The sequence below is a fragment of the Aquarana catesbeiana genome, linkage group LG12, assembly GCF_042186555.1.
Source record: "Aquarana catesbeiana isolate 2022-GZ linkage group LG12, ASM4218655v1, whole genome shotgun sequence".
Taxonomy (NCBI): domain Eukaryota; kingdom Metazoa; phylum Chordata; class Amphibia; order Anura; family Ranidae; genus Aquarana; species Aquarana catesbeiana.
The window spans coordinates 82172602-82192083 of record NC_133335.1 but is presented as its reverse complement, the minus strand read 5'-3'; the positions used below and the strand labels follow the sequence as shown (position 1 = coordinate 82192083).

At 44.6% G+C, this 19482-nt stretch overlaps 2 protein-coding genes across 3 annotated transcripts in view; one reads left to right on the top strand and one right to left on the bottom strand.

Moving 5' to 3' along the window:
- The first annotated feature begins 2094 nt into the window (after positions 1-2094).
- On the top strand, positions 2095-8553 carry H3-3B (H3.3 histone B). The gene is given in 4 exon segments (XM_073608136.1): positions 2095-2252; positions 5443-5584; positions 6520-6672; positions 7802-8553. Coding segments are annotated over 3 exon segments (417 nt in total). The 5' UTR covers positions 2095-2252; positions 5443-5449; the 3' UTR covers positions 7931-8553.
- Positions 8554-8575: 22 nt separating this feature from the next.
- LOC141114454 (uncharacterized) overlaps positions 8576-19482 on the bottom strand; it is an 88309-nt gene continuing 77402 nt past the window's right edge. For both annotated transcript variants that reach the window (XM_073608134.1, XM_073608135.1), the window contains exon 16: positions 8576-8762. In XM_073608134.1, the coding sequence (XP_073464235.1) occupies positions 8728-8762 (35 nt within the window). In that variant the 3' untranslated portion in view covers positions 8576-8727. The remainder of the gene's footprint in view (positions 8763-19482) is intronic.

Genomic DNA, 19482 nt, shown 5'->3' with positions numbered 1-19482 from the left:
ACCTGTTTTTGTGTATTTAATATTTAAGATATAGTTATTTTTTAAATCTAAATTCTACATACAAGTGAACTGATTGGAGGTTTGTTTTGTTTAATAAATGTTTAAATGTAAAAAATTTCTGTATCACTTATTACTTAAGGCTGCTTTCACACTGGAGCGGGCATGCGTTGACTGTAAAACGCTGTTAGTTTTAGCGGCGCTTTACCGTCAAACGCTTTGCAGGCACTTCGGCAGCGGTGCGCATTCATTTCAATGGGCGGGAGTGGTGGAGGAGCAGTATACACCGCTCCAAAGATGATGCTTGCAGGACTTTTTTTTTAACATCCTGCCAGCGCATCGCCTCAGTGTGAAAGCACTCGGGCTTTCACACAGACTGCAGGGGAGCCGTTTTACAGGCACTATTTTTAGCCCAGAAACGCCTGAAAAACGCCCCAGTGTGAAAGGGGTCTAACTGTTAGATTTTATGAGATGAAGGGAAAAAAAAAAAAATCGGCCTAACATATCGGCCCAAAAAAATCGGCATCATATATCGGCCATCGGCCACCGCGATTTCTAAATATCGGCATCGGCCAGAGAAAAACCCATATCGGTCGACCTCTAGTATTTCCTCCAACCACAGACAGTGTTGATGTGAGAATCCCTCCGGGGGGGCTATTGTCTTCTCCCGGGTGGTGGGGGGGGCCATAATCGCAAGTAAAACCCAGCATGCTGGTTGTGCCCAAGTTGATCGATTAACTGGGTACATTCAGCCTGCCTATACACAGTTCACACCACGGTTGGTTCCTGCTGACCTGGCCGAGATTTGAACCGTGTATGGCTGGCCTAAGGCAGGGCGGATGACCATGAGATTTCCCTGTGGGAGCATGCACCTTTTTCTGCGGGAAACGTGGGCACAGCAGCCGATTGAAATGAATGGAGTGTGGTGCCCGAGCAAGCACGACCCGCAAAAGGGCATATATGTGACCCGAGCCTTAAATAAATGTCAATTCGAGGACCCCACCATCACCTAAAGGCCAGGCAGGTCGCTGTGCCACATCTCTGGACACGCCATTATGGTGGCACCAGAGGGAGGTGGGTCCACTACAGAGACGGACTCTCTAAATTCCTCTTGAACTAGCAATGGAGACCCATTCCCCTGTGTATGGCATATGGATCAAATGGCTCGTCCACTGCAGATTGATTATTCCTATTGGAAGAGATTGGTTGGGGAAAACAATCGATCATTTATAGAAGTGTGTATGGCTACTATATAGGAGTTGTACAATCAGATTGTATTGTGTATGGCCACCATAAGGGCTCATGCACACAGGACGTTTTTACAGCTGCTGTTAGGGACTTTTTTTAACTGCCTCTAAATGCCCCTCCATGTTATCCTATGTGTCCATGCACACATAAACTGTCAGAGGCTTTTAGGGTCAGTAGAAAAAAACGACAGTCTGCATGTCCTGGAGCCGAGGCTGTTGAGCCGTAACAAGCGTTTAGCCGTCTTTAGCATTTTTATATTATAGGGAGGGTTTTTACTGAAAAAACGCCCATAAACGCTATTCAAAAATGCTGCTTTTTCCTGACAGCAGCACTGGCGTTTTTTAAACATTCTGTGTGCATGAGTCCTAAAGGGGATTGTACAATCAGATTGTATAGAGGAGATCCACTATAAAGGGGATTGTATAATCTGATTGTATGGTGTGGGAACCATAAAGGGGATTATATAATGTATGGTCCGCCTTGCTTGAAAAGTTCTTGTAGTAGAAGTGAGCCCTGTGATCAGTCCCCATGTGATAAGACACAGTCAGTGCTCTGATCTCACCCCTCTATCATTGGCTGTAATAGAAAGTTCCTATCATTGCTCCTCCATACACATCTACTGCCTCCTCTGCTATAGCGGAGCTTTGAAACAATGCAGGATACAAACATGCTCGGATTCAGCCAATCACAATGCAGGAGGAGGCACCACGCGTGATTGGTTCGCTATCTCTCCCAGACGACCAATAGGAGAGCTCAAATAAGAACCAATGGGAAGCCGACAATTTCAGCGTTCGGCCCGCAAGTATTTTAGGGCGGGGCTGAGCACCAAGGAACGCCCACACTAATTGCTGTGACCAATGACAGACGGGGAAATTAGTAAGAAACGGTGACGTAACTGGCTGAGCGTTGTGCGGCTATATGAAGCGCGGTCCCGCTTAGTGACGTATAGAAAGACGGCTCTGTGTGTGAGGTGTATTGCGGACGTGAGGTGAAAGCATCTGGAAGCGGTGAGTACGGCGGGCTGAGGGACGGGAGAGGCCTGTATATCGGTGTCATTGTCCGGGGTGACTAGGAGGGCTCGGGGGGTGTACGGAGGGGGAGAGAGGCCGCACCCGGAACTTTCCATGGCGCCCTCAGTCTATGACGTCACCCCTTGGTGTGACCGCCATCATTGTCCGCCTCGGCACAATGTCTCCTGTGTGGGGGGAGGGGTTGGCGCCTCTTTTGGCCAAATGAAAGGCATTTCAGTAAAACCTTCACTGACTGAACACGGGACTTGTGCGGACTTGTACTGGGCAGTGTGGGTGACCTGATTGTGTCAGAGCTCCGCCCTGGTGGTGGTGAGTGGAGTTGCAGGCAGATGAGTGATGGAGCTGCATTGAGGGGAAGGATCTTCCATTGTGAGGGAAGCAGAGTCTATGGAACAAAGAAATCCATCGCTCGTATTCGGAGACATGTCTTCCCTCTGAGTTCTTCTCATTGTAGGAAGACATATGTTGTAGGCTGTATGGTATCCTTGTATGGAGAGGGGGAGGGGACATTAGAAGAGGTAAACATGTGGGCGGTAGAGATGAGGTGACATCCTGGTCTTCACCTCTGCCGGCTGTTTGTGTTTTATACAATCATTCCTCTGCTTCCCAGCCATTCCCCATTCCCTGCCCCCATCACATGGCAGAGAAGATCCTCCATTGTATATAATCACATCTCAGAAGCAGAGGAGGGTGATGGGGAATAGGAGGGAAGTATTAATGCTTAGGACTCTGCACCCCAGACAAAGATCTAATGGTGGCCACACACACTTTACTAAATTCTCTATCTTTGATTGGAGGAATAATGGATGTAAAGTCGGCAACAATCTACTGATATGCCACATGGGGGAAGCGGAATGTAATCAATGGCTGGAAACTCTAACTTATTGCTTGTCTCTTATTTCCTACCTCATCAATCAAATCTATGACCACATCATCTCCATACTGCCAATTGTTATGCCTATTGGTGGGTTTGATACAAAATCCTAAATTGATCAGATGTGTTTTTGTTTGATATCAATTAGATAATGAAATTGATGTATGTATGGCCATTATTAAATTGGCAAGGAGAAGATATACTTTGTATACATACAGCACAATCAGGATACTCTTTACAACAGCAATAAAACGACTCAACAAAACCGCACATGCCCACGTATCTAGTTCAATTTAATATATTGTTTTTTAAAGGGCTTTTAAGTGATACTATTTGCTGACCAGGCCTTTTTCTACCACTTGTTTACAAGAATCAGTATTTGCTAGAAAATTACTATGTTTTTATTTTTTTGACACGAGAATAAAATGGTAGTCATTGCCATTTTGTCACATTATTTGTGCGCAATGGTTTGCCAAATACATTTTTTTTTTTTTTTTTTTTTTTTTTTTTTTTTTTTTTGGGATAAAATGCACTTTTTTGCATTAAAAATAAAACCTAAAATACACCAATTTTATTTTTATAATAAAGATGTTTGGCCTAATAGATACCGAACATGTCACGCTTTAAAATTGCTCATGGATTGGCGCAGAACTACAGCACTTAAAGTGGTTGTAAACCCTCCCTAGTGACTTTTAACTATAGGTAAGCCTAGAATAAGGCTTGCCTATAGGTAGAGGAAATATCTTCTAAACGTGCACCGTTTAGGAGATATTTCACTTGTAGTGCGCAGATGATGTAATCGGCACATGCGCTGTGAAGAAACAGACCTCCGTGCCGTTTCTTCCCCCAGTGTGCGTCGTTACTGACGGCTCATGCGCGGGAGTGACGTCATGCGGCTCCGGCCTGTCAGAGCCGGGGGCCTCGACCCCTGGAAAGGAAGAGGGTCAAAGATGGACGCAGCCTGTGCAGGGGACAAGGATGTTTTTCGTTTGCAGGTAAGTGTCACACAATGGGCTAGTATGCAATGCATACTAGCCTGTTATGCTTCTAATTTGCAGGGAGCAAAAGAGGAAGTAAAACCCATCAGGGTTTATTTACTTCCTCTTTAATCTCCATAGGTGACACTTTAAACATTTTTTACAGTTTACTGTTAGAGAAGGTCCTGTGATAGGACGGCTACTGCTTCCAAAAGTAACCCAGTGGCGAATCCGCTGCTTGGAGAACTTTTATGAGACTGGTGCCTGAGGGGTATGATGCCAGGGTTATGGCATCTAGCTGCAGCCATAACCCTGATATTTAATGTCAAATTAATTAGTTCTTTTCTTAGGCTGTCGACAAGTGGTTAAAGGATTATTAAAATTGCAGGGAGTAGTTCCTTCCCTCTTTGGCAGTCCCCTGCTGGCACTGTCCACTCCTTCTTTGGGTTACCCCTGAGCTGGCCTGTCTGAACCCATAGACAGTGCTGGCAAACCTCACCCTGTTCCCTACTTGCAGGAGCCCATGTCTTCCTGTGAGGGGAGCATTGTGGCAGCATAGTGCTTATCAGTGAGAGGAGTCAAGGCATGAGAACCACTTAAACTACCAAAGATGATGCTAATACAATGCATGTTTCATCCACGTTAAACCCAACGTTTGGTTTGTTTGTGTTTTTTTTTTTTTTTTTTTTTTTTTTTTTTTTTTTTTTTTTTTTTTTTTTTTTTTATTCAGTATGGTCTGTCACCGGAGGGGCAAAAAGACTTTGGGCTAAAAGGTGTCCTTTTGTGATCTGAGTTGTGGGTAGGAGGAAATATGGCCACCTGTGTGTGTCTATATAGATTCTCGTTATACATACATTGTGTCCATGTCAATAGATTCCCTTTGAGCTCTAATAGGTTTAAAGAGAATTTTTCAAGCTACATGTTAGGTTTGTCAGCTTTGTAGTAATCCACAAAGGGATTCTAGTGATACTGGGACCACCTTCTGCTTTCCAGACTGTACTCCAGTACTTTGAGACCCTGACCTGGAGCCAGCATGTGTCAGTCAGAGCTGTGTGTGTGTGTGTGTGTGTGTGCTTGTTCCTGGTCAGTGACTTGGAAGTAATAGAGAACAGTTGTATCAGCATAGTGGAAAGGGGATAGGTGGCTTTAGAGGTAGGTTTATACTGGCAGCTTACATACATCCTCAAAGGCTTCCTTCCACCAAGAACCTATTATAGCTATGATGGAACAGCCTACGGGGGGGGGGGGGGGGGGTTGCTTGAAAAATGGGACCTGTTGTGTCACACATGGTATACTTATTATTTTTTATTTACAGATAAAACATGGCACGTACCAAGCAAACCGCTCGTAAATCTACTGGAGGAAAGGCTCCACGAAAACAGCTGGCTACAAAAGCAGCCCGTAAAAGTGCACCCTCTACAGGCGGTGTGAAGAAGCCCCATCGTTACAGGTAAACCGTTTTCTACTTCCCTTTTTTTTTTTTATGCATTAATCTGGTCTTACCTTGATGCTTGTAAAGTAACAGTACATAAAGACCCTTTTTATGATCTACAGTTAATAAACAATCCAGTGATTGCTGCAGTTCAGATATGGGAAGCTGGCTGACATGTCACTGCTGGAGTTCCCTAGAAATGTATAAAACCTGTGGTTTGTCTTTTGGTACTTATTTCCCCATAGGCAGACCTGTGGTTTTCAGTGCATTGTGTCAACCACTAAACAGCAGAAGGATTTACATCTGGGCCTTTGCTGCGGGACAGAAAATGATGCTAACTTTTAATTAGTTTAAAGTGAACTTGATCCCCTCCCCCATACTGTGGGTTGTTTGTATTTATCCACTCCTACCTTGTGTGCTAGGTTAGCTGCAATTAAAGTGATTTGTAAACCTAATTTTATTTGGTATTTAAGTAAGCATGTTGTACTTGCCTGCTCTGTGGTCGGGTTCCCCACCAGTACCACTGGCGCCTGACGTTCAGTGTACTTCCTTAGGAAGCTGCTTCCTATTGTGGCAAACTAGTGGCTTGATCCTAAGCCACGAGGTCTGCATCTTCAGTGTGGCTCGGCCCCACCATCCCCTCCTTGCCACAGGATTTGATTGACAGCAGCCAGAGCCAATGGCTCCCACTGCTATCTGTCCCAAGAGGAAAGGGCCATTGCTCTTGGGGTGGCACAACTGCACACAGAAGGTTGTGTGAGGTTTTTTTTAAGGTAATGTTGGTCTACCCTTACAACCACCATAACACTCACCAGTAAGTCCTGCATTGTTGTGCTGCTCCAAGTGCCGCCTGTTTGATGTGACTTCGACCTCATTGGAGAGCCAAGTCACTGGTACAGAATATGTAGTGCTGGAGTTGGATGTTATCAAAAGCTAATTTTGTTTTTTTTTTTATTTCAGGCCTGAACTGTTGCCCTGCGTGAAATTCGCCGTTACCAGAAATCAACTGAGCTGTTGATTCGCAAGCTCCCTTTCCAGCGACTGGTGAGAGAAATTGCACAGGATTTCAAGACTGATCTGAGGTTCCAGAGTGCTGCCATAGGTGCACTGCAGGTAAATACCATTATAACCCACACTATTAGCTGGCACTGTAGAAATCACCTAGATGTCCTGCATCTTTCATCTAAATTTTGAGTGGCAGATCTAATATTGGATTGCAAGTGCAGGGTTGGGTTGAAGTAAACTTATTAGCAGTATGAAGGCTGCCATTTCTAAACTTGGGAAAAATTCTATATATTTGAATGTTCGTAAACCATTGGCTAGAATAGTTTCACAGGTCAGGAACAAGCGTGTGGATCTGGAAAGGTCAGTTCTGTGCAGATGTGTTCCTAGTAAAGAATTCCAACTATTCAAGCAAGGGGAGCCCCATTGAGGGCAACTAGAATTTTTAGGTCTGCAATGGCAGCCCTTCATGCTTCTTTCTCAGATCTATGTATTGTATGCTGGGATCAGGTCTGTGTATAGGAAAAATGAATTCATTTGGCTTTCTGCACTGGGGTTTGCACAGTTTATCATGGAAGGCTTTCCTCCTAGTGATGCAATATCTGCACTCCGCTTTGTCAACCATCTCCTGGCCTTAGAAAGATACTTCCACCCACAGCACTGCCAAGATATGTAGTTTAGGTGTACCATCAGAAGAAGGCATTGAAGGAGCTTTAAAGGAAACTGGTTATATGCAGTCTCTTCTGCTAGCAACTTTCCTGGGAGGGAGCCTTTTTACAACAGCTTATGAGTCATTAATGTGAAACTAATATACAGCAATTAGAGAAGTCGGGCCTTCTAATCTGCATACTTATGTCCACACTACCAGGAAGTGACACTTGCCAGTTACAGCAGCCTGGAATGCTGGGAGCCCAGACTGCAAAGTTTGTACAGAGAACTTGTTCCCTGAGAGGACCTTCTGGGACAATACTGTTGTGTGGTCTTAAATCTAGGAAGTACACAGTAATTTAGGGTGCGAAATGTTTGCTTTGTATATTTCAGAGCATGATTATATGCAGTAGCCAGCTTTAAGACAGGCAGTTGGCGAATGGTCTTCTTGATGCAAATGTCTTCACCCTATTACAGAAAGTGATCTCTTACTTAGTCTCGTAAATCAATAACTAGGGACATGATTGTGCTAATTAGCTGGTTCATGTATAGTTTTGCTCATGATAGTATACCTTGTCTTTGATCCTTGCAGGAGGCTAGCGAGGCCTATCTGGTTGGACTGTTTGAAGATACTAATCTGTGTGCCATCCATGCCAAGCGGGTGACCATCATGCCCAAAGACATCCAGCTTGCTCGCAGGATACGAGGAGAGCGGGCATAGTCACACCTGGAAACTATTTTATAGTAAATGCCGTATATATTTGGTTTTATTTCGTGTTTATTTTATATAAATCTGTATTTTTATCTTACAACCATTCCATCTGCCACTCAGGGTGAATGCTTATGATCAAGGCTGCCCTTTGCTGCCTGCATAAAGCAGGGACATCAGTGTGGGGACAGCAGGTGCTTTTTTGCTATTTGTATGACGTTGGTAACATGTTCCAGGGTGCTTTGCAGCCAATGCAATAACTTGTTCTATTCAGCTTGAATAGTTGGGGCAGTGCTGCCCTCTAGCTGGTTCTGTCTAACTGCACAAGCCAGACACAGGGACACATTCACCTTTTTTTTCAGTTGTGTTTTTATCACTCATTTCATGGGGGTTGGTCTGCAACTGTAGATGGGTACATCAGGTGATCATATTGAGAATTCTAGTCTACCACTGTGAACTTGTGTCTGTTCATTCACTGTCTCATTGTAACTCATAGCTATGTAGTTGAGTCAATGTTCTGGTGCTTCTGAAGTGTGCAGATTGATGTGTTAACAAGGCAGCTAAACACAATGTGCATTTAAGAAAGCTATTTTCTATTGTAGTGTCACTATTTTAAATTAAATGTTTTACAATGATTCATGTTGTGTGCTCCTTCACTTTACACTGCTCATTTCATATAAAAAATAGTTTTATTTACAGAAGTCAGTACAATATACATTGTAGTACAAAGTAAGGTAATCTCTCTATAGTTATGGCTTCATTAACATTCCTTGGTCTTCATTCAGTACTTGAGGTAGTATTGCTTTTATTCACACAAACCATTCTGTATGCTTGAATCCTGCAGCTGTAATAGAAACATAGCATGTTTACTTGGGCCATATTCACACCAAATGTGCAGCTTGTACTTGCATACAATATTTTGGGATTATTCACACCATATACAGATATGTGCTCCTTCTACTGTAGGTCTCTGCAGTGACCCAAAGAACCATATTTGTGTCTATACATGTACTTTTTTTTTTTTTTTTTCTCACAGAAAAATCTATCCAGTGCAGAAATCTGCAATGATACCAGTGTTGTGAAAAGTTTGTCCTTGCAGAGACAGGTGGCAGGAAAACCCATGCCTTGTCACATGGGGGCATGTATTTAATGTTCCTGCCTTTTGGTTCTGCAAAGGCTGTATGACCAGAAATTTAATAGGTGTTCTGAGCAAGAAGACTTGCTGCCTAGGTGGGCACTTGGATTGGGTGTTCATGGTGCACACCTACATTAATGTGTTACAACGGCCTATTTTGAATGAGCTGCCAGTGCTTGGCAAAAGGGTTGCTGTAAGATGTAGGATAGAAACCTGGGTGTGGGGTGGGGGGGGGGGGGGCAAACCTGGAACTTGCAGATCTCCAGGTGGGGAGAACTTCTGATCCTATAGTGATCTGTGTGATGTTGGCCAATTAGCAGTACTACAATGGAAGAACCCAGTCCTAATCATTGTGCACAACACCACTGAGTCATTTATGTAACAAGTGTAGTGAGTTCTCTGCTTGCTCAGCTGTCAAGAGAACTGGGCAGTCTGCCATGTCTTTCACAAAATTGTCTGCACTGGCAGATGACTAGAAACATTGTAACTTTTCGTTCTTAGATCAAAGGAAAGAACTTTGGTCTGTATATGAGGGAAGTTTAACCACTTAAAGCAGAGTTCCACCCAGAAATTGAAGTTTGGCTGATCTGGTTCCTTCTCTTCAAACCCACCCACCCCCTGTTGTCACAATTTGACACCTTTCATGGGGGAGGGGGAAGAAGATAGCTGTCTAATGCAGGTTATTGCTCCCACTTCTGGTGAGAGAGCTGCAGAATCTGTGGCAAACTTTGCCACGTCTGGCCCCTCCTCTGTCCCCAGGAAGCAGAACTTTAAAGACTTTTTTTTTTTTTTTTTTTTTTTCCTTGCAAAGGTTAATCAGTATTGTTTGCAAAAAAATTACTTGGAGCCCCCAAAAATAAATATATATATATAATCAAAAAAATTGATTCTCATTTTAGCCAGAATTGTGCATTACTATTGGCGAGCGCATGCTCTTGCTGGCAGGACTACCCAAATCTATGAAGCCTTTCCCCCACCACACTACCATAGTTGATTTGAACACAGGAATCCATCAAATGGAATAATTTGAAAATAAAAAAACTGGGGGGGGGGGGGGGGGCGCAAGCTTTTGATTTAGTGATTGTAAAGGAACTTTTTTTTTTTTTTTTTTTTTTTTTTTAACGTCATTCTTACCTGCTCTGTGCAGTGGTTTTGAACAGAGCAGCACCAATCCTCTTGGGTCCCCTGGCAGCACTCTGGGCCCCCTCCACCTTGCCAAGTACCCCCATTGCAAGCTGCTTGTTGTGGGGGCACTTCCACTGGCAGTGGTTGAAAGCAGTGGGAGCTAATGGCTCCTGCATCTCAGCCAATCAGGAGGGAGAACCTCAGGTCTCATGCACTTAAGTATGCCATGCCCCCTAATACTTAAGGTTTACCTTCATGGATGAAGGTTAAAAAAAAAAAAAAAACGTTAACCTTTTACAGCCACTATAAGTTGCACCTAGCATCCTGCATCAAATCCATCCATGTAGTAATTACAGTGGTGTCCATAAATGAACAATAGAGAAACCACTACCTACACTTTTTTTTTTTTTTTTGCTGGCTTGAAAGTATTTATATTATTTTATTTCAGGTACTTGTATAGCGCTGTCAATTTACGCAGCGCTTTACATATACATTGTACATTCACATCAGTCCCTACCCTCAAGGAGCTTACAATCTAAGGTGGGGCCTGTATTGTACATCCATGAAACATTCACACATTCCTGAGTAACTCCCTCAGAAGCTATATCGTGCACAGAACCATAATTGTACAAGGCTAATGCTTTTTAAAAATCTAAATGGGAAGTTAAATTTGGATCAAATCTTCAGCAGTGGGAGCCCCTCAATGTCACAGCAGCAAGCCAGGCCCATGCTTCCCTCAATTATTACTCCGCTGTGAGCAGATAAGTGAATGATCCAAAACAATTTGCTAGACTTTACCATCTTTGTAGCTGAACACTTGTGGAGGGTACCTATGCTAGAAAGTGGGTTTGTATACCACATTTTAATGACAAAGTCCATGTCTAAATTCTGCTAGCAATCAGGAGCTTTCCGATCATCTGACAGCCAATCACATGATCTAAACCCCTCGAAGAGGTTCAAACAAACAAGTGTTACTATGGAGGCTTTTGGCAGTATCACTACCTGTATACTTGTTGGCAGATCAGATGTAGGTCCAATTGGGGCTACACATTTTAATTACTTGCTACTAAGAAATCTATTTGTTGGCAGTTGCCTGAATAAGAGCTACAGAAGAGGTCTTAGGCCAACTGTACACTGTGCAAATTTCTTTCCTGCAAATGTGTTACAGGAGAGAAATTTGCATGATTCCACCATCAACAGACAGGAAAATTCCCCTGAGCATGCTTTTGATTTAGGCCAAGTTCACAGGACAGATTGTGATTGGTTCACACAGCTCTGGGGCAGCCGCGGTCCACATCTAAAAAGGGTCCTATGTGTCTTTGGTTCTGATTCAGGCAAAAATTCAGATCTGAAGCTGAACAGGGACGCACTGGACCCCATGATGTTAACACAGCCTTAAAGTGATTTAACCACTTGACATCCGCGCTATGGCCGAATGACAGCCACAGCGTGGGCCTGAATTCCCGGGAGGCAGTCATATGACGGCCTCCCCTGTACATGCGCCGAGCGCACTGTGATCACTGAGTCACTGACTTGGGTGATCAATGATCCAAGTAAGGGGCTGGTCCTGGCCCCTTACTATGTGATCAGCTGTCAGCCTATGACAGATGATCACATGATGTAAACAAAAGATCAGTAATCAGCTTTTTTCTACTCACACTGACAGCGTGAGTAGAAAAAAAAAAAGCAGATCACCGGCTCGGATGCAAGGGACACCATTCCCGAAGTGGAAGAGGCACATCTGCCTCATCTGTGCCCCCTAGCAGTGCTGCATAACTAATAGTGTCCATTATTGCCACCCATCAATGAAGGAAAAATTACTTGTTAAAAAAACTGAATTTAAAAAAAAAAAAAAAAAAAATAATTTTTTTTTTTTTTATTTTGCTATAAATGTTTTATAACAAAAAATAAAAACCGCAGAGGTGATCAAATACTACCAAAAGAAAGCTCTATTTGTGGGGGAAAAATGATAAAAATGTTATTTGGGTACAGTGTTGTATGACCGCACAATTGTCATTCAAAGTGCATCAGCGCTGAAAATTGGTCTGGATAGGAGGGGGGTTTAAAGTGGTTGTATAGTGTTTTCTGTAACTTAGCCTATAATAAGGCTTACCTGTAGGTAAAAAAAATATCTCCTAAACCTATACGGTTTAGGAGATATTCTCCTCGCTATGTGCCGCTGACTGCAGCGGCGCATGCGCACAGGGGATTCTCGGCTGAAGGCCCGGCAACTGCCGGGTAAGAAATCTCCCGCGCGGGAGTGACGACATCGCGGCTCCAGCCACTCACAGCGCTGGAACCGCGATACCCGGAAGACACGCCGAGGCAACATGACAGCTCCCTCGGCGTGGACCAGGTAAGATACCGATGCCCCGTTCTAAGGTAAGTATTTCATAATGAGCTAGTATGCGGTGCATACTAGCTCATTATGCCTTTTGCTTTACAGGGGTAAAAAAAATTTGCGGGTATACAACCGCTGTGAGGAGGATACGTACCGGGAATACACGTCTCCCCTCCCCCACCGAGCCGATGCCAGGTTGTCCAAGCAAGCATATTTGTGAGGGTCGTTTTGCTTTTGGTGTGTCTTAAACTGGTGAAAGGGGTCCTTGGAGCCGGCCGGCTTTCGCATATACGCTTTTTAACTACAATGGTTTTGTAAGTGCAACCTTTATTTTTACACTCAATAAAACGTTGGATTTTATGCTATGTGGAGCACTTTGTTTTTTACATGGGGATATTTCCATTTATGCTGATGTGAGTTGGAGAGAGTCCCTGGATTTGGACGCCAAGCGCCTGTTTTAAAGATCCCTGGCTGGGGTTGCAGCCATCCGCCCTTTAGGTCTCCTGTTAGTAAGAGACCAATTCCATCTGGTAAGAGGCAGCATTTTTATTAAGAGGTGGAGGTCTATCTGCGCACTCTACTGTCATCACAGCAAGTTTATGTTCCATTTTCACAGAGCACTTGGAGACAAACTTGGTTTCATGCATGTCATCTAGCATGGATGGACTTTAATCATTATTTTTTCATTTGAGTTATGGACTTTTTTTGGGTTTATTTTTCTTCATCTCTATATTGTTTTTATATATGAATTGTGGTATAGTTTCCATAGATGTGTCACATTATCACTTTTTCTGTTATTTTGAGATATTCATCTGTTAGTGATTGTGTCACTTATTATTGATTACTCTTTTCGGACATAGTGGTCAATATCTGTGTCCCATCAACTAATTGTCATTTTCAGATTTATCTTTTATTTTCACAGTGTTTAATTACATTGATAAGCACAAAATGTTCTATTATTCACTCAGTGATCATCACTCACCCTCATATTTTTATGAGATTTTTTTGACACCCCCTGTTGTCACCCTCAGTTTCTAGCGCGACTTTTTGATTTTTATATAACCGCTTTAAGTGCCCAGTAAGCAAGTGGTTAAATAAAAAAAAAAGTTCCTGTACAAACATGTTCTACTTACCTGAGGTTTTGCACAGAGCAGCCCCAGTCCTCCACTTCTTGGGGGGGGGGGGGGGGGGGGGGGGGGGGGGGGCAGCGGCACTCTGCACCCCTCCACCTTGCCAAATGCCGCCCCATAGCAAGCTGCTTGTTGTGGGGGCACTTGTACATGCTCGCTCCTGAGCTGGCACTCTGCATCCATAAGACACCGCAAAGCTTAGCCCCGCTCCCGCCTCACTGACAGCAGCGGGAGCCAATGGCTCCTGCATTTTAGCCAATCAGGAGGAAGAGCCTCAGGTCCCATGCACTTAAGTATTAGGGGGCACTGCACACTGAAGGTTTTTTAATTGTCTTGCATAGAATGCACGAAGGTTAAAAAAAAAAAAAAAGTTGCACCTAGCATTCTGCTCCTGAAGGTGTCGGCATCAAACCCATCCATGAAGTACAGTGGTGTCCTTAAATGAACAATAGAGAAACAACACTCAAACCTGCACAAATATGAAACTTGTTATATTTGGATCAAATCTTTAACAGTGGGAGCCCCCCAATGTCAGCAGCAAGCCAGGCCCATGGTTCCCTCAGTGACCACTCAGCTGAACACCATCTTGTGGAGGGTTCCTATGCTAGAAAGTGGATTTACATACATTTGGTGAAATGAAGATCTAGTCCATGTCTAAATTCTTGAGCAAAGACCAGTCTACCTAGTTCATGGAGTGAAATACAGCGGCAATAGCCACCACCGTAGATGTCATGTGATTAGTGCACTATATTCTGCTGGTATAATAATCCATTCATTCATTTGAAGGTGCACTAAGAGCCCTTTCACACTGGGGCGGGGGCGGCGTCGGCGGTAAAACGCCGCTATTATTAGCAGCGTTTTACCGTTGGTATGCGGCCGCTAGCGGCCGAGAAAGGGTTAAATACCACCGCAAAGCGCCTCTGCAGAGGCGCTTTGCCGGCGATATAGCCGCGCCATCCCATTGATTTCAATGGGCAGGAGCGGTATACACACCGCTCCGAAGATGCTGCTGGCAGGACTTTTTTTTACCGTCCTGCCAGCGCATCGCTCCAGTGTGAAAGCCCTCGGGGCTTTCACACTGGAATGAAAGTAGCAGCACTTTTGGGTCGGTTTGCAGGCGCTATTATTAGCGCAATAGCGCCTGCAAACCGCCCCAGTGTGAAAGGGCTCTAACCTGTCTTGATAAATGCCAAAGTCCCAATCTAGCTCTCACCTTCTAGGAACACAGGAAAGTACTTAACCACTTCAAAATCGGCCACTGTATATAAACGTGCTGGACTTTGGGGGGAGGCTATCTGAATAATGCCTGTAGCTACAGCCATCATTCAGATATTCTTTTCAGCCGGCGATTCTGTGCACGATAGGAACGATCATAGCGGCAGTTCCGCCGCTTGATCGTTCTTTTAGGTGACGGGAAGGGACGTCCCCCTCTCCTGCCGCCATCCGGTGCTTCTCCGGGCTCTTCCGTGCCATCGGGTGCCCGGAGAACTAATCGGCTGGCGCCGGATGAGGACGATAGAGATGACTGGTGACCAACTGGTCACCAGTCATCTCCATGATCGTTGGCGGCCCGGGCGCGATGTTATGACGTCACGCCCAGGATCCCAGAAATTACCGAAGCCGCGATCGCGGCTGTCAGCATGAGATCGGTGAATTTTTTTTTTTCCCGATCTCATGCTTTCCAGCCTGGAGGAGAGATGTGGGGTCTTAGGTCCTCTTTATGGAGAGATGCGGGGTCAATGTCACATTTATTCCTATTACAAGGAATAGATTCCTATTACAAGGGATTACAAGTGATAAAAAAAAAAAAAAAGATAAAAAACAAAAAACGTAAAAACAAGTGTATAAAATAAAAAAAATGAAGTAAAATAAATTAAAAAAAAAAAAATTTAAAGCGCCCCTGTCCCCAGTAGCTCGCGATCAGAAGCGATCGCACACGTAAGCCCCGCCCACATATCTAAACGCTGCTCAAACCATACATGTGAGGTATCGCCACGTGCGGTATAGCGTGTGCAACAATTCTAGCACTAGACCTCCTCTGTAACGCTAAACTGGTAACCTGTAAAAAAATTTAAAGCGTCGCCTATGGAGATTAAGTTATGAAGTTTGGCGCCATTCCATGATTGTGCGCAATTTTAAAGCGTGACATGTTTGGTATCTATTTACTCGGCGTAAAATCATCTTTCACATTATACAAAAAAATTGGGCTAACTTTACTGTTTTGTTATTTTTTAATTAATGAAACCGTTTTTTTTCCAAAAAAATGCGTTTGAAAAATTATTGCGCAAATACCGTGTGAGATAAAACGTTGCAATGAGCACCATTTTATTCCCTAGGGTGTCTGCTAAAAAACATATATAATGTTTGGGGGTTCTGAGTAATTTTCTAGCAAAAAAAATTATGATTTTTATATGAAGGAGAGAAGGGCCAGAATAGGCCCGGTATTGAGGTGGTTACTATTTAATGCAGCTGCTGATGAAAATAGTCCCTTATTCCTGTAATGCGTGTGTGTGCATGTGCGTGTGTATATATATATTATTTTTTTGGTCAATTGATTTTAACTCTTAAAAAGGGAAACTAGTATTAAAGTGCATGTTCACCTTTACAGAAAACGACATTTGAATTATCACTGTACATCTCTGCCTGTACTTGCCTCCCAGGGTTGCTAAACTGTCAATCCCAGCTCTTCTCCTAGCAGTGCTTCCAGGATGAATCAGAGCTATGCTCTGTGATGGCACTGACCAATCAGAATTGCTCTCATTCATCCCAGGAGGACTGTACAGAGAAGAGCAGGGATTTCAAGTCCCCCTCAAACAAGCTAAGAAAGCTGTGCGGTACCAGGTGGGGGAGTATAGGGTGTTCACCTTTACATTTTTTATTTTTTTTGCAAGAGTGAACACTTAACAGGAAACACTCAGAAGGTTGAAATAAAGTGGATTAACAGATATGTCTACATGGCTTAAAGCGGAGGTCCGCTGAAAAAAAAATATTAAAAGCCAGCAGCTACAAATACTGCAGCTACTGACTTTTAATATATGGACACTTACCTGTCCAGGGAGCCCGCGATGTCGGCAGCCGATCCGTCCTTCAGGTCTTGGCTGCTGCGGCCATCCTCGGTAAGGGAATAAGGAAGTGAAGCCAGGTATACAGGTATCTGCTCCCTCCTCCCCCCTGAAAGGTGCCAAATGTGACACCGGAGGGGGGAGGAATCCAAAAAGTGGAAGTTCCATTTTTGGGTGGAACTCCACTTTAAAGTGAATGTAAACCCAATTCATGAAATTTGAGCTGGACACATATATATGCAGTGTTTTCTTATCTCTCTTCAAAGCACTAAGTCCCATGGCTTTCTTCTGCTCTGTTCCTCTGATATCAGCCTGATAACTTCTGACAAGTTCTCAGACACAGGAGATAAAACCTGCCTGAATTTTGTGTCCTAGGAGGTTGCTATAAATAGATTAGCAGACAGTTTGCCCTGTCATAGCACAGCTCTGCACATTCCTTCCTTCCTGCCTTTGCCTATGAGGAGAGGGTTGTGTGCCTTTCCTCCAATCACCTATCTTGGCTGTATGCCCAGACTTCACACTCAGTGTTGAACAGGAAGAGAAAATCTGTAACAGGATCTAAAGAATATATAAAGCTGAAGACAGAAGATATACATGTAAAACTTACGAAGGGAGATTTGTTTCATCTCTGTGTATCATCTGAGGCTGTTCACTTCACTAGGTATATGTGAGGGTTTACTTCCACTTTAAAACGTTTTAAATTCACATATTTACCTTTTGGTGCTGGCCGCATTGCAAATATGCAGCCTCTCAGCACGTGGGTGCATATTTGCATGCATTAGTGCAAATACAACTGTGCCAAGTGCACACTCCCGCCACAGTTACTGGTGGCTAATGGAAAGCTCCTTCATGGCTGGGAGACACCGGCTCCAAGGGGTTAAAAAAAAAAAAAATGCATTTACAAGTGGCATTATGGAGGCTTTCGGCAGCATCACTACCTGTATACTTGTTGGCAGATCAGATTTAGGTCCAGTCGGGGCTACACATATTTTAACCACTTGACGACCGCCTCACGCCGATTTACGTCGGCAAGGTGGCACGGACAGGCAAAATCACGTATATATACGTGATTTGCCTTCCGCGGGTGGGGGGTCCGATCGGACCCCCCCCCCCCCGGTGCCCGAGGCGGTCGTCTTTGGTCCCACGGCGATCGGAGATGAGGGGGAGGCCATCCGTTCGTGGCCCCCCCCTCGCGATCGCCGCCGGCCAATCAGATAACTTCCTTTGCTGCTGTATGCTAAACAGCAGCAAAGGAAATGATGTCATCTCTCCTCGGCTCAGTATTCCGTTGCAGCGCCGAGGAGAGAAGACATCAATGTGAGTGCACAACACTACACACACACAGTAGAACATGCCAGGCACACAAAACACCCCGATCGCCCCCCGATACCCCCCCCCCTCCCTGTCACAAACTGACACCAGCAGTTTTTTTTTTTTTTTTTCTGATTACTGCATTGGTGTCAGTTTGTGACAGTTACAGTGTTGGGACAGTGAATATTACCCCCCTTTAGGTCTAGGATACCCCCCTAACCCCCCCTAATAAAGTTTTAACCCCTTGATCACCCCCTGTCACCAGTGTCGCTAAGCGATCATTTTTCTGATTGCTGTATTAGTGTCACTGGTGACGCTAGTTAGGGACGTAAATATTTAGGTTCGCCGTCAGCGTTTTATAGCAACAGGGACCCCCATATACTATCTAATAAATGTTTTAACCCCTTGATGGCCCCCTAGTTAACCCTTTCACCACTGATCACCGTATAAGTGTTACGGGTGACGCTGGTTTTTTTTTAGTGTGAGGGCACCCGCCGTTTATTACCGAATAAAGGTTTAGCCCCCTGATCGCCCGGCGGTGATATGCGTCGCCCCAGGCAGCGTCAGATTAGCGCCAGTACCGCTAACACCCACGCATGCAGCATACGCCTCCCTTAGTGGTATAGTATCTGAACGGATCAATATCTGATCCGATCAGATCTATACTAGCGTCCCCAGCAGTTTAGGGTTCCCAAAAACGCAGTGTTAGCGGGATCAGCCCGGATACCTGTTAGCACCTGCGTTTTGCCCCTCCGCCCGGCCCAGCCCAGCCCACCCAAGTGCAGTATCGATCGATCACTGACACTTACAAAACACTAAATGCATAACTGCAGCGTTCGCAGAGTCAGGCCTGATCCCTGCGATCGCTAACAGTTTTTTTGGTAGTATTTTGGTGAACTGGCAAGCACCAGCCCCAAACAGCGTCAGATTAGCGCCAGTACCGCTAATACCCACGCATGCAGCATACGCCTCCCTTAGTGGTATAGTATCTGAACGGATCAATATCTGATCCGATCAGATCTATACTAGCGTCCCCAGCAGTTTAGGGTTCCCAAAAACGCAGTGTTAGCGGGATCAGCCCAGATACCTGCTAGCACCTGCATTTTGCCCCTCCGCCCGGCCCAGCCCAGCCCACCCAAGTGCAGTATTGATCGATCACTGTCACTTACAAAACACTAAACTAAACTGCAGCGTTCGCAGAGTCAGGCCTGATCCCTGCGATCGCTAACAGTTTTTTTGGTAGCTTTTTATTGAACTGGCAAGCGCCAGCGGCCTAGTACACCCCGGTCGTAGTCAAACCAGCACTGCAGTAACACTTGGTGACGTGGCGAGTCCCATAAGTGCAGTTCAAGCTGGTGAGGTGGCAAGCACAAGTAGTGTCCCGCTGCCACCAAAAAGACAAACACAGGCCCGTCGTGCCCATAGTGCCCTTCCTGCTGCATTCACCAATCCTAATTGGG